Genomic DNA, 15,458 nt, shown 5'->3' on the forward strand with positions numbered 1-15,458 from the left:
AGAGTTCAGCTCAATCTTCACATACAATCTGTACTCACCCAGACAGGTTTTATCTCGGATGCATCTAGCTCGCAGCTTGGAGATGCCTCTAAAAGACTTGTGCTTGCTGAGGCTCATTAGACAGGGCAGTCACAGGAAAGAAGCCTCCTGTCATAAGCCGGCCCTGAAACTTTTCTACACAGTCCCTGCAGTTTTGAAGTGACTCATCAAAGACATTAGAGAAAAGTTTTCCAATGTCCAGGCCAGCACTGGCTCTTACCCACATTTCACCCAGGGCTCTGAGGGCCCTCTGTGTTATCTCAGGGTGACAGACAAGAGGGGTCAGCCATCATGCCCAAGGTCACCCTGCAAGTCAGCCGAGGTGCTGAGGAGTGCAGCAGAGCTCTTGGCTGCCTCTCTAGCTCTGATCAAGGGAGGAGAGTAACTAACAATGAAGACAAATGTGCTCAGAGAGGACATTAAGATGCCCAACCGTAGGCGTTTTGAAAAGACAAATGCTTTGCTAGAACAGCTCTCCCACAGAAAAATGCATCTTGGGGGACAGAAGAGGGGAATACAAGCACCTGATTGTGTTCATTCCTATGACGGCGTATGCAAAAAACACAGGATTGTACTCAACATCAGAGCCTCGAAGGTTGAAAAGCCCTGGAAAATAAGAACGCCAAGAATCACAGTCCTGGTTCATCTTTTGCAACGTTAGAGAAAGCCAAAAATAATCTTAGCAAAACACAGTCAACCAATGAGCTGTCACGGGTGCAGGATGTGGGTCCAGCTCCTACCCAGCTGTCCCACGTTCTGCTGCTTTTCTGGCAATCCTAAATTTTTGCCAGGAGATGGCACCAGAACTGTAGTTTAAACACCCATCGGGCAAGGAAATCAGGGTTTAACTTCTAAAGGAGTGCTGCCTTGGAAGAAAGCAGGTACAGGCAAAAAAGACAAGGACACATGTAAAAAAATTAGTGTTTGCCCTTTCTGGTCTGTGAAATGCAACAAAATCTCACTTCTCAACAGCCAGAAGACTTCAAAGTTTCAATTTATCATTTCATTCCAATCCTTTTGATACTTGAGGGAAGAGAGAGACACCATAGGCAAGACTAAAATACTCCAAAAAGGCCTCTCATTTGGGTGCCTCCAATATCTCAGATTCAGACTGCACAGTTTTAGGTTTTTTTCACAAAGATTTTATCCCACACAACTCCCGGCAAAATCAAGAGGGGAAGTAAATGTTCAGCATCTCCAAACTCCTGATTTTAGGGTCAAATAAAAACCCCAGGGTATCCAATTAGCTGAAATGAGTTACTCAAGGCAATAAGGCCAGCCAGCGGGACAGCTGGGCTAAGAACCAACATGTCCTAAATCACAACCCAGCACTGAATTCATCGAACTGTGCAAATTCTGCCATGCAAGTAAAAATAGAGTTTGATTCTCTCCAGGGAAGGAACAGGTCACTTGAAAGCAGGAAAGAGCCACAAAGAACTCTTTACTGCATGGGTATAAACTTCCTTGCTCAGCCAACTCCCAGTGCAGTAAGGAGGCAACAGGCTCCTCTGTGGCTCTCTTTCTGCCCCCAGAAACTTGTCTGGAGTTTAACACAGTGAACTAAATTAGAGAAAATGAAAGACAACTTCTCTCCCTTCCCCCTTTAGGATAGGAAATCAAACAGGCACCTGGCAATAAGCTTCTCTCATGACCTCCTCTGGTCCATCTTAAAACCCTTGATTCATAACCAAGCTTGGCCTTGCTGGAGACATTTAATCTGAAACCACCTCAGGGCACCAATTTATCATTAATTTAATTGGAGATGCGTCTGAAAAGGTGAGACACACAATCTCTGCTCACGCAAGCCTCCCCAGGGAGGAGTCATATTCACCACTCTCAGAAGTACTTCTTTCATGAAACAAGCTCTTTGCTCAGTGTCCCAGATCCAGGGCAGCCCACAGACCTCAGCAAGCTGGCTTTACCCAGCACCAGAGACGCTGAGCTGGCAGTGCTGGATCTAGGAACACACCACCTTCATTCCCAACTTTTCAGATCAGACAGAGGGCACAGGCATTAGCAGCACTCAACACCCTGCCAGTGTTCCCACTGCACCAGTCTGTGCACTGGTGATTTCTGCGCAAAGGCTACACAGCACTAGTAACAACAGTCCCAGGAAAAACATTGCTGTTTCTGGCCATTTCCCTTCCTACACACTGGGCTGGAAGCCAGGGTGGGCAGACCTAGTCATCCTGGGGCCCCAAACACAGAGGGGACTCTAGTGGGATCCTGGGCTGCAATGATCTAGAAATACAAGTTGAGCCCTGACTGACTTGTTTTAATCAACGCATTTGCCAAACACTGGAGAGGTAGAGACTGACTTACAAAGTCGTGACAATTAGGGAGATTACTGTAAAAGCTGTGTACCCCACCCTTGCCTTATGTATACAAAGCCACATGTTGCTTTGTTTATAACCCAGCCTCCACAGCAGAAAACAGTCTCCATCCTCCCATTGGATGAGGCAGCATCAGGATATTTTACAGCCAGAAAATCTCACAGGTCTTTTTTTTTCCCTTCAAATTGCCTCAGGCTTTATATATAACCCTCCTTTCCCTTTGCCTGGGCTGTTTTTCAAAGGTGGTGATTTGCTCCATTTCCTGGGCCAAAAATGTACCGAGGAGCTGCACTGGTGTAATAAGGCACCGTACAGAAATACAGGCTTGCTGTTTGTGACCTGTTACCACCACTGCACTTGATACAAGTTAACTGACCTCTAACAAATACATTGGCTGTAATAAGCACCTCTCACCCTGGGAGGGTTCTTTCTTTCCAAGACAGAAAGGGGATTTATTTTGTAGGAAGAACTGAGAAAGGAGATACAAACACTCACATGCTACTTCATCCAAGGCTGTTACCACAAACCACAGGACTTTCCTCTCAGCCATTTTTGAACGGAGGGCTACAATTTTGTCTCTCCAGCTGACCCCTGCAAAACACAACATGAAAAGCTACAGTCACCAACTTTACTGGGAAAGATGATGTAAACACAAACCAACACACTGGATTTTGCAGGGACCCAAAATACACTGTGCTTGTGTTCCTTACTCCTTTCTAATAACTGATATGAACTATCTCAAATGAGCTGTCCTCCAGACATCCACGGATTTGTTTTGAAGTTATCTAGCCTCTAGCAAATGGCGATTTGAAGTTTTGAGGACAAAGGCATCATTAGCTGAGGTCCAATCACCTTCTTGACCTATTCATTGTGGATCATATTGTGCTGCAGCAGTGTTTTTCTCACTACTTTGTAAAAGGAAAGCAAAGGGTGATAGAACAGCAGAAACAGTCCCTGTCTATCGGAAGTTAAGTTTCTCACCTGTATAACTCAGGTCAAGCGTGATGAGAGGCTTACAGGGGCGCTGAGGACAGTCTGTCCAGATTGTATCGATCAGGTTTTCTTTGATAGGCACAAGGTCGTGGCCGGCACTTCTCAAGGCTTTGGACATCCTCTTCCACTGGTCTGCCAAAGGGAAAAGAGTCAAGAGCGATGGCTTTAAAAAACACACACTGGTTCAGCAATGGCCCCATTCACAGGGGGCAAACTCAAGAATCTGAGTCTCCTCCTTTCCTTCCAGCCTCTCCTTCTTCCCATTCCCTTAAAAACAAAGCAGAAGCTATTGCAATTACAGATCCACAAATGGAGTCGCTACAGCCAGCAGCAGGCACAGAACCTTGCAGCTCTGGAGCCTCATGCTTCAGTTGAAGAACTGCTCCATCTGGGAGACAGAAGTCACTGGAAGAAGCCACCCCAGAGGTTGTCGTAAAGGTGTCCTCTACCCCAGAACCATGCTAAATCTAAGCTAGATGAGAGGTGAGATGGGCTTCACACAGCCATGAGACTGATCCTTCACTCATCTCAATCAAGCAAACGTCTCTCCTTGCCTCCAGTGACCTTTGGATTGGGCCCCATGTTCTGAAGCATGAGCAGATGGATACTCATTCACCTGATATAAATGGTACCTCTCCAGGAATATGCTTCCTACAGGGAAAGCTGCAGAGATGCCGAGACCACCAAGTAGGAGTAGCAGCACGAGTTCTGCCTGAGTGTTCTGGCTCACAGGCTGGCCATGGCATTCAGCCATTTTGCACTGAAGTGCCCGTGACAAGCCACAGCACAGACAAAAGGAGGTGAATTGGGACTCTGCTTTTCACATAAGGTCACTGCAGGCCCATGCAACGTAGTAGTTCTCGTGCAGTGAGTAGTTCCCATCCCTTGTGTTTTGGGGTCAACGCACTGCTGTGGAGCTCTCCTGATACAGGCTTAAAACCAAAACCCAACCTGTTTTGTGTAACAGTTTAATCAACCACCCCATCTGGGCTGAAACATGGTTAGCTACATACTATCACACAATAGCTTAGCCAGAGAAGCAAGGAAGCAAAATCTAGTTGCCCAACCCAGCGTTGTAAAATAAAGTAAAACCAACCAGCCGGAATAATGAAAGGGTCCACTCCCACCTTCGAGCCTTCTGGGAGGACACTCACTAGCCAATCCTCTTGAGTTGGTGTATCTTTCAGACCTCCATGGATTTAAAAAAAAAAAAGAAAAAAAGAGGTTCAAAGAAGCAGTCATACTGAAGGGTTCCCACACTACCCAAAAAGTCCAGGCTAAACACATCAGATACATCTACTAATGAATGTCTAGACGCATGGGCAAGAAGAGTCACAGGACACTAAATCAGGAGCAGCACTGTATCCAAGATGTCCCTAAACCCCTGCATGATGGGGTACCCCTGCAGCTCAAGCTGTAACGTGTGAAGTGACCCAATAGCCTGTGATTGTTTATCAGTGGAGCAGTATCCCAATCTCCTGCATACCCATTTTCATGAGTGTCCAGTTGTTATCCATTTGATGTGCAGCTTGCAGGAAGTAGCGTCCATCTGTCCACATGGCTGCATGCTGTTCAGTTACTATGGCAGTACCTGGGCAGGAAGGCAAAAAGGTGCAGATTTAGAGGTGGGCAGCCACCGTGCAGAGAAACAGACAGCAGGGGGAGTGTTTCAAACGCACCCTAGTTCTCCAAAGGCAGCTCTGCTCACTATTCAAAAGATAATCCAGTTTCAGTGGAGATGCTCACCGTTTTCCCTCCACTATAACATTTCAAATTCTAACAGAGACAGTATGCACAAGGATGCAGCTTAATGAATTGCTTCAGATAAACTGAACTTAAGCATATCTTGGCCAGTCAGTGGAACTGGGTAAATGGTTCTTTCTAAACCTTCTGAAACGGAGACTGTGGTCTCCACTTGGCTGTTGTCACAGTAACACATACTATACATCCTCAGACTCCATCCCACCTTCTTATGGGCAGGAAGCCTGGGCTGTGGCTATCCACAAAAAACAGCTGTTACTAGGCTTGCAGACATGGGTATCACTCCCATCTGTCAGCTGCACAACTTTCCCAAATGTTACAGCTCTAGGAGAGATGGATGAACAGGAAATATGAACACAAACTTCTGCAGGTTTCAGTGGAATGGGACAGACAGCTGAGAGGCACTGACATCTCAGCAAGGCACTCTAGCTGTCTTGCCCTTGGTGATTCAAAAAAAGCCAAACAAATTCAAGTCTTTTGAGTCTCTGCATCTTGACCATACTCTCTGTCACCAGAAACTAAAGCCCAGATGAGCAGAGCAGAGTTTCCAAATATGAATACATTGTCTTCTACCAAACTCCCCCAACACAAGCCCCATTTTAAGCTGCTTTGGCCTGAAAAGATGAAGAAACACAAGGTGAGGCCCTGTGTGAAACTTCACTGAACACTAGGCTGGGAATACAGACCTTCCAAGTACAAAACAAGGGCCCAAAATAGAGAGGAAGGTTATGAAGAGGCCACGCAGAAGGCATGAAATTAATACAGGATTCATGTTACCCATTAACAGCAGCCCGCAGCCCTGGATTTATCACCTTCCACATGAGGTCCCAGACTGGTTCATAGGAACTGATGAATGGACCCTCCAAACATAGGTAGCAGTATTTATTAAACCAATTTACAACTGAGGGGAAAAGACCTCAACAGACTAAAGTGACTTCCAGCAATCACACAGGCAAAGTAAGTTGCAGAGCTTAGGGTACAGCTAGGGTAAAAACTAGGTCTCTTGAAACACAGACCTATCCTACAGCCAAGAAAACATCCTGTCTCGGCAAGATAAGCAAACTTTTCCACAGCATTCAGTTTCCAAATGCAGTGTTTCTGGCCCTGACTCTGTTTAAACAGAAAGGCTAGCTGAAGTCCGTCTACTATTCACCCAGCCCAAATGGGCAATGTAAAAATCTGTTCATACTGGCTGCACATCAAAAGAAATGACTGTAGGTTACAAGCACCACATTAAAGAGTTAACAGGATTTTACTTTACGAGAGGTTCATTCAGGGGTCAAACATTTTCTGAAAACTTGTTATTGCACTGATATTACATAATTCCAGTGGGTAGCCAAGACATAATTCTGCAGATGCTGAAATAGGAAGAAAACAGTCCAAACAAGCTGGATAGGTTTACTTTTCAGTCCTGCCTCTATGCCATGAATGAGACTATTTCTTTACAAGGGAATTATGTACATTAGCAAGAACCCAACTTCTGGAAAGGTACCTGCAGAGCCATCAAATCCAGAGATGAACGCCCGTCTGCAGTCACAGGGTGCAATGTACTCGCTCTAGAAAACAAAAGAGGCAGCAATTATTTATAGCAGCAGGGGAAAAAAAAAAATCAGCTGATGACAAATACTTTGATAAGCTTTTTCTCCTAAAGGATGCCATAGAGAGAACAAAATGAGTTAAAAAATACTGGGCTCTACTCCACTGGAACATTTAATCATCTATGATTATATTGTATTTATATCCAACTGGGTTGTTGTTTTTTGGGGTTTTTTTAAGCTGCAGCACTTTTCTCCCACAAAGGTCTGTAAACATTGAAGTGCTTCAGAGTTTGCAGATGTTTATTTCACACTCAGCCTCCCCTTTGGGCAACAAACAAATGCTGTCTTTGAAGCTGCAATGTGAAAGGAAGAGAAACCAGAAGTACCCCTTGATCTTAGAGACCAGAGTAATCAGTGCATAAAATCTGTAAAATTCACTATCTCCAGTGAAGTCCCCTCACTGGCACTTAAAAGAATCCCTTTAAGACTTTCTTTTCCACAACAATGACACTAAAAGAAAATCATCAAGGAGGTAAAACTGTAAAAACTTTAACCCTTAGGACCTTTCATAATTAGATGCTGATCCTCTCACTTCTTCCTTGCTTACTCTAAACCTGACTACACCAGAAACCACCAGACCATGGTTTGGTGGGTGAGAGGGAATCAAAGACTACTAGTCCATCCTCATCCCAAACCCATCACAACCTGTGTTTGTGGACACATCTGTTGGCAGCATTACAGAAAAGTCTGAGAATCCACAGAGAGATGACATCCACAGGAGCTGCCAAATTTAAAAGAACAACTGTACCTTGAAATGGCCCACACACCATTTTTATGGGATCCCACTCTGGCAAGTTCGGAGGCCAGAACTGCTGAGTAGGCCCGTTAATTAACTAGCGCAACTCAGCAAATCGGCTTAATCCAGGCTGACAGCACTGATGTTTGAGCTGCAAAACCCCTGGATTTGTACCTTACAAATGGTCTGAAACCAGTCAGCTCCTCTGCCCATAAAGTTTTTCTACACCCAGCTGTGCTAGGGGCTGAGCTTAGAAATCACAGCCCGATTCTCAGGTGGGTTTAGTTCCTACTGTGATAGATACTGCATTTCCCCATCTCTGGCCAGGGCTATTTTTAAATTACCTGATTGTTAGAAAATACTCCCTTCAAATCTGTTACTCTTCACTGTTCTATAGAAGGCAGCGGGTTCAACGCACAGAGGTGAGCAAGAAGCACAAATTGCAGCACCTGGAACCAACCCTTTATTTCTGCTCCCAATCACCCCATGGTCAAAACCCCTCCAGAAGAGAAATGTCTTCTCCCTCCTGGGAGATGCCCTAGGCAGCAGCTACCAACCATTCACCACTAATGTTTGAAACTGAGCCTTGGGACAGCAAAGCCCATGGCCCAAAAGAGGATCAGGCCGAGTAGTTTTGCTCCTGATTGGCAGGAAAGATTCCTGGGATACGCTCCCAAGAAATTCTCTATTTTATCCACAACTAATGAAAGTTGGCAGAAACGGGGTGGGTATTGAGACCATGGGTGCCCTCATCTCTGAGCCAGTCCAGTTCCCTGTGCCTCTTCCTGTCCAACCCCACAGACTCCCCCAGACTCATGACATACACTCAGCAGCTGTGGGGAAGAGAGGAGTGCCCTCTGCACACCCCTAGCTGACTGGGTGGATCGGCCTCAGCCCACCACAGCACCACCATCACCGCTAACCCCCTTTAAAACAGCTACAAAGGCATCAGCAGATAGAGGGGGCAAAGTCATTCAGGGAACAGAATCAAGCACCCATTTCCCCAGCTGCCTGTCTCACAGACGGACAGAACATGAAGGCAGAGCGATGCCAGGCCTGAGGCGCATTCCCCATTTCAGCATTACCTAATGATTGTTCAGCCTGATGACTGCTACGACTCCCCCTCTCCTACACTTCCCAGCTCAAAGCTTCAACACCATCTTCCAGGGTCTGATACCTAAAGGGGATACTGGAAATCTCCCACTGTGGATCATATCACTAAGTACATCTTAAATCAGACCAGTGATTTCTCTTGCCTTTCTCTTGACCAACTCAGAGACTGCAGGCTGCTTTGTTTGAACAGACAAGCAATCTTGCATTCATAGGAAAGGTTAACACTGAGCTAGCTGCACTAACAGAACAGTGAAATGGATTAAAACAATTTTAAAAAAAAATCTAAAAGGAAAAAAAGAAGTCTATCAGTTTTAGATCTGGTAAAAGCTGACCTAAACTAACAAAGACCTTGACGGTGTGGGAAATACCTCATGCTGTCCCACCCACAGACAAATTCAGGGAATGTTGTAAGAGTTTACAATGAGGCAGATGGGCTTTAAAAGGAAGTATGAGGGATCTGGAGGGGAAGATGGTTCATTCATCTGTCAGTCTGAATTCTTGCACACCCACCTGTTCTGTTCCATGCAGCAACCCCCACTGTGCAAAGATGAGCCCATGTTTTGCACAAGATAAAATTACAAGGGGAACACCTGTGTACGCCACACAAAGTACAGGTCATAGCACAGTCAGAACAAGGTATTTCCCTGGGGCCTATCTTGCAGCTTTGATGGCCTTCAACCTGGCCCTCATCAGGCCTTTTATATCTGCTTTCCACCACACCTGTCAGCCCTTAACACACAGACAAAACAGGGGGCTGCATCACAGAAACCCTCAGCTAAGCCAGGAAGAACCCAAAATCAGTGGTGCTTATCACCAGAGCATGGTTGGGCCATTAACACATTAAAGCTTATTCTATCCTAATGTCAACCAAGATCAGCAATAGAAAGTGCAGCTCACTGCCCTTCAAGCTATGACACTGATGCTATTAAAGAACAAACACTGCTGTGTACTTGGAAGGCTGGTATTCACTGCCAAAAACCTAACTGCATTGGTAAGATCTGGAACAGGTCAGTGCAACCTGTGCACAAGCCGTCTCTTGATATATAACTCTGATTCCTCAGCTCAGAACAAGTGTGTGTCAGAGAAGCCAGCCCTGAGCAGAAGACAGCATCTATGCCAACCCAAACATGGGGCCTTGAGCTGGACAGGTGTTTCCTTGATGTGGAAGACCAGCCAGATCTGACCAAATTTGTTTTCACTGAGTCAAGTCTTGGAGGTGGAAGCCAGCCCCAGTTAAACTGTGACTGGCTCCAAACCCAAGCTTTAATCCAAACATCATTCCCTCCCATTAAGAAGAAAGCTCCTCAAATCTCTGAATATTCCCATATGGGCAAACTCCAGATTCAATGTAAACTGGGTGACTCAACATAAAAATGGATCCTGCACTTACCACTGCAGTACCCCAAAAGCTTAGACAGACATTTTTAACCGAACCACAAAGGACTTAGGTGCTTCATTCCCAAAATTCTCATCCAGGTTCCCAAGGAAACAATCCATTTCTTCTGATTTCTTATCACCAGCATCAGAAGTTTCAAAAATCAAAGCAGCCAACATTCAGGGCTAGCTAAGAGCCACAAATCCAAGGTATTAGCAGCCTTGGTTAAGCCAAAGTCAGAGCCAGCTATGTTTGAGAAGCTCTGCAAGTCTTTCAGCTCCTTACACAACTAAGCAAGGAAAGCAAAGGATACAACTGGTGGCAAGCCTCCTGGCAGTATAACCTAAGCCTTCTAGACTTGGCAGGAAAAGCAATATTAAAAGCATCACAGAGCTCAGAGTTCAAACACTGCCAGTGTTACAAAGAGAAACTAGTGCGCAAGTTGCAGCATCAGGGTGTATCAGCATCAGTCCAATCCAGGGGTCCCTTTGCAACCTAGAAGGGAATAAAGTTTCTCCCAACCTGAACCCTGTGTCAACACCACAAGAGGGAAAGCCCTCTTTGTTGACAGGTTCTCTGATGTGGATGCCAGGACAGCCTCAGGAACAGCTGAGAGAGGCAAGGACAGCAATAAGTAGCTTGGGCTGTGGGGAGGAAATGGCTCAAGCCACCCAAAGCTTGGGTATCATTAAACTACAGTCTTCTGAGTCATGGAGGGAGCTGCTGAAGAGCAAAATCTGACTGCAGGGCTGTAAAGTTCTTATCTGCATACAGGAAACAAAACCTTGCTTGGAACGTGGGGAAGTTGCAAATCACAGCTCATCACAATTTACCTGGAATCAGTAAGCATGTTCCAGGACCAACAGGTTTCCGCCAATGCCTAAAATTGCACTGATTCCCAAACCTCACAGACAAAATCCTGCACTAGCTAGTCAGGAGGCGCCAGAATCGAGGCTTTTAGTAATCGTTTCCATTCAGATAGATTTGCTCTACAGAGAAACCTGACCAACTCGCCCGGCAGGAAATAGCAACATGGGGTTCTCTGCTTAACTGCACTCTGTCAAGGAAAAGAAAGCAACAGAAAAACCCAGAAGTCCTGAGGGTCACATTCTTCAACTCACATGACAGCATTTAATGTCTAGTGAAATGAAACCAGAGTTATATATGGACAGAGGCAGCTTGAGGCAGGAATGCAGCAGACAATAGCAGCTGCAGAAAACGCCTTCCCTCTACCTGCCCAAGTTTGGATCTCCCTAAGAGGAAACACGATGCTGCACATACAGTCCCAGGACACAGGCAAGTCTGGACCCAGCTCACCCCAGTGCCAAGTCAAGGGCAAAGGTTCCGATTCAGTTGCATTTTGCTCTCATGCACCCTGGGGTAAAAAGGAGCTTTGGGTGTAAGCCAGGAAAGCTTCAGGTCTTTTGTTTCCTGAAAATGGCTGAGGAGGGAAAAACCCTTGGCAGTTCTTGGATCTCCTAAGAGAGCAAACAGAAGAGTGAAACTAGCATGTGAGCAGGCAGGGGAGGTAAAAGGCTGTTCAGCAATTTAAATTTAGAATTAATGTCACAAACTACAAAAATCTTAACGGTGGAAGCAGAACACAACACGGTCACCACCACAGGTTACCACCCTGGGCCCAGACCTCCCTCCTATTTTTAGTGCACAGAACAAGCCGATGCAGAACAGCATCAAAAGGGAAGTGTTGTGGCCTGTTTCTTCCCTGCCTCTGCAAAGGCCCCTCTGCATGGTATCTGAAGGGCCTAACATAAGGCAGCAAATTCCAGCATAAACTGGATCTAGCAAAGGGAAAGCTCTGCAACTAATCCTTCAACACCTTGCTTAACAGTATGTGTTGATCAGGAGGTGCTAATGGGGAAACTAAAGCCCAGATAATGCCTTTTCCTCCCCCAGTAAATCAATTTTTCCCAACAGCCAAGATGGGGACAGCAAGCGCTCTGGCAAGTTCCTTTTTCTGCAGCATGAGCTCCCTAGGGACAACCTGATGAGCAGCTGCTGGTGCAACATCCACGGTGATTTGGTACAAGAACTTAAAAACCTTAGTCTCCTGAATAGACTCCAGAAACGTTTTCCATCATGTTTCTCAGGATACCCAGGCTTTTATGCTAGAACCATTAAAACAAGCAAACGAAGACTGATTTTAGTTATCCCTGACTTCTATTTTTTTGCAGGAAAGGAAAGTAAAATCATTCCCACAATCCAGTCATCCATACCTGGTGGGCATCTCCAGAGGGTACTATGTAGGCTTGGACAGGCTCCTGGACATACTTGGGACTCTTCATCACCTGCCGCAGTTGCTTCAGCAGCTCTGTTGTAATTTTTGGACTCATCTTCCCACCTGCAACTGAAAAAAGCACAAAACTTCAGAGCTTCTCCAGCTGTCCTGGGCCACTCACAGACACAGGGTGGAGGCTGTCACCACTAGAAACTCCCCTTGGGGACAACTATGCCAGCATCATCCCTCTTGGACCAGAATTTCTCCTGTCTTGTCACTTCTCTCACATTCCTTGAGAAAGGGGAATCAGGTTGAGGCCAGAAAGACAAAGCTGGTCTGTCCTCTAAAGGACCTTTCCCACCTGGTGAGGGATGGTCATGCCCAATGGTGATGATACACACAAGCTTAACACACTTGCCGACCCTTCTGACATGTGGACAGCAGCAGGAACCAGAGCACCTCAGACCTGTCCTATGATAGCCAGGAAAGGCCTTGGCATGTGATCTTGATGGTCCCAAGTACCCGCAGATCAGAAGTGACCCTACCCATCATGGGCACAGAGAGAAACTCTCACTCTGAGGGCACAGATACTGTGGCTTATATGCCACAGAAGCAAAGGCTGCTGGAAGAGCAAACCATGTAGTTCAGGAACTCAGAAATGGACCAGTTAATAATGCAACTTTTAGAAGATATGTTCGTAGCCCAGGGTTTCATAGTGGGTTGGATTAACTCAGACAAAAGGAATGTGCTCCCAAGGACATGCACAGGGATGTTCACTGGCCATATTTACCTCTGGGCTATATGTTAGTCCACCTAGCAAGAACACAACTATAACAGGAGGAACAGCCTGTTGAGCTCTCACAAGTGACTGCCAGGAAGGCTTAAGGGAACCTTAGCTAAAGATGGTCTGCAGATCTCAGCTGGTGTCAGGCAGGCAGGGGTGGGGCACAGGCTGGAAGTAAGACAGCCGATCAGAGGGGAAAACAAGGGCACAGGCCAGTCACCCTTCCTTGCTGTGGTTTTGCAGTGGATGTATCTTTGGCATTGCAGTGAACACCAGCCTCTCCATTTGCCACACAGAAACCATCAATAGCCGGGGCCTGCTGCGAGCACTGCGCAGAGTCACGCATCAGGCCACACTGCTGTGCTGGCTCGAGTGAAGGCTGCAGTGGAAAGCACCAGCTGACAGCAGAGGATGTTCAAGCTGAGGGTGAGGCCTGGCCTGAAAGCCTATGAAAATCACATAACCCAAACCTCTTCAGAGGTTCTCTCCATCTTTTCTTCACTCACATCTCCAAAGGGTGCCCAAGGTGGGATAATCCCCTTCTCAGTTGTCTACCCATTCCTTTCATATTTTTAAGAACATTCTGAGATCTTGCAACTTTAATGCCGTCACTCACTTTCCAGGGCAAGGTGAGTAGGCTGTGTGCTGCTTGAATGCCATGCTATGCAGTATTTTATTCTGACTGTTTCATTTCACAGCTCATTTCACAGCCATGTCCACAAACAGATCATATACAGAAGCAGCAAATAGCATGCAAGTCTCAAACGCTTTTTGCTTATTCAGGCACTTATTCTATTTACAACGCAGTAACTACCAGGAGCCCCAAGCAACATTACGGTGTCATGCCAAAACACAATAAGGAACAGTCCCTGCTCTGTGATGTTTGCCATCTAAACGGGAAGGCAGAAACTGCCTCCATTTCACAAGCCATAGGAAGACATGAATGGACCAAGGTCACACAGCAGCACTGTGACCAAGTCAGGAACTGAACCAAGATCTGATGCATTCAGGTGTAAAAATCTCAACTCAAGACCACTATTCACACATCTCATCACAGGATGTTGAGAGCACACCAGACTTTTGTGTGACTGTCTGCCCGCAGTCATACTGTTTTAAAACGCAGACCACAAGAAGCAAATCAAGCTCAAAAGGCACCATACGCTAAATCCTCAAATTGGTATCTTGACTCCAGTGACTTCACTGGGATTAGATTACACGTCAGATTTATTTCCAGGACAAATTTCATAGTCTTATACAGTGTTTGCAAACTACACTGAACTTTATTGTACTGTGATTGTTTCTGACTGTCCTCTGTAACGAGTTGCTGTAACATTCTATAACATTGCTTCTGATTTATGTTCAGACAGAGGAAAAACACAAAGGAGAGAGAGCAAAAACATAGTGACTAGCCAACAGAAAAGAATCTCTTTCTACAAACTCATAAGGACACAGCTTCCTTTCCTGACCTGTGCTTTGTCCCCAGGAGCCTGAAAGTCTCATTTAACTAGGGAAGGAATGACAAGGCTTTGCCTTTTAATAAAGCTCCTTGCTGACAAGCCATGGTTTTCTTAGCAAGCAAGAGATTCTCTCAAGGACAAAAAAAAAAAAAAAAAAAAAATTATTGAAAGATTTGCTTGTAATATTTAAATAACACAACTAAGCTAGATTTGCAACAAAACCCATATTAAGGAAGACACTTATTTTAGATAACCCCTACAGCATAACAAATCCCTTCAAAAGATGCTCCACGAACTTTCCAATAAAATTGTCTTCAATTTACAGAGACAGAGAAGCTATTTTCTCCCAGATCTTTGGTAGTCATTCACTTTGGTTCCCCTATAATTTTTAACAGGTAATCTTTCTTTTCTTGGCCATAATTATAAGCCTCTATATATTTAAACCAGCTTCTCTATCATTATTTAATCACAGAATCATAGAATCATCTAGGTTGGAAAAGACCTTGAAGATCATCTAGCCCAACCATTAACCTAACACTGAACATTCTCAACTACGCAATATCCCTAAGTGCTATGTCAAGACAGTGATTAAAACCAAACAAAACTGAAATGAAGGTAGTAGATTTAGCAGTGCAAAAAACACTCCCATTCCCTGCCCTAACTTTTTCAAACATATCAGACCGCTCTGTTACCTGCCTCTGTAGTCCCCCACGTCTGGACGCCTCTTGCCTCTGCTCACACAAAATACCATTCAGCTCTTGGCCTGGCCTTCATAAGCTCCACTGTGCCTGAGAAAGCAAAGGGCAAACTGAAATAGCTACAAACTTTGTCCCCCATAAAACATTCACATCCCCCAGCAAAGAGCTGAAAATGCATTATGTTCCACTGGCAAGATTAGAGATGCACTGAGAGTGAACCATGGGGGAACAGGGAATGTCAAGGGCCAGCTTTTGCTTGTCAAGACTTACGATTAAATCTTGCAAGCCTGTGCTGTTTTCTGCCAATTTGTTTTCGCAATCATTCTGTCAGAGGC

General features: G+C 45.4%; 1 protein-coding gene across 2 annotated transcripts in view; it reads right to left on the reverse strand.

Annotated features, from left to right (window-relative positions):
• XPNPEP1 (X-prolyl aminopeptidase 1) overlaps positions 1 to 15,238 on the reverse strand; it is a 30,365-nt gene extending 15,127 nt beyond the window's left edge. Inside the window, exons 1-8 of one of the 2 annotated variants that reach the window (XM_026851188.1) lie at positions 15,118 to 15,238; positions 12,183 to 12,307; positions 6,619 to 6,682; positions 4,852 to 4,956; positions 4,462 to 4,554; positions 3,354 to 3,497; positions 2,868 to 2,963; positions 564 to 645 (exon numbers count right to left, since the gene is read on the reverse strand). In XM_026851188.1, coding sequence (XP_026706989.1) covers positions 564 to 645; positions 2,868 to 2,963; positions 3,354 to 3,497; positions 4,462 to 4,554; positions 4,852 to 4,956; positions 6,619 to 6,682; positions 12,183 to 12,299 — 701 coding nt within the window. In that variant the 5' untranslated portion in view covers positions 12,300 to 12,307; positions 15,118 to 15,238. Of the gene's footprint in view, positions 1 to 563; positions 646 to 2,867; positions 2,964 to 3,353; positions 3,498 to 4,461; positions 4,555 to 4,851; positions 4,957 to 6,618; positions 6,683 to 12,182; positions 12,314 to 15,117 lie in introns of both variants that reach the window. The other variant, XM_026851187.1, reaches the window with a different exon arrangement.
• Between the last annotated feature and the right edge of the window lie 220 nt (positions 15,239 to 15,458).

The sequence above is a fragment of the Athene cunicularia genome (genome assembly GCF_003259725.1).
Source record: "Athene cunicularia isolate RWA chromosome 6 unlocalized genomic scaffold, athCun1 chr6_part1, whole genome shotgun sequence".
Classification (NCBI taxonomy): Eukaryota; Metazoa; Chordata; class Aves; order Strigiformes; family Strigidae; genus Athene; species Athene cunicularia.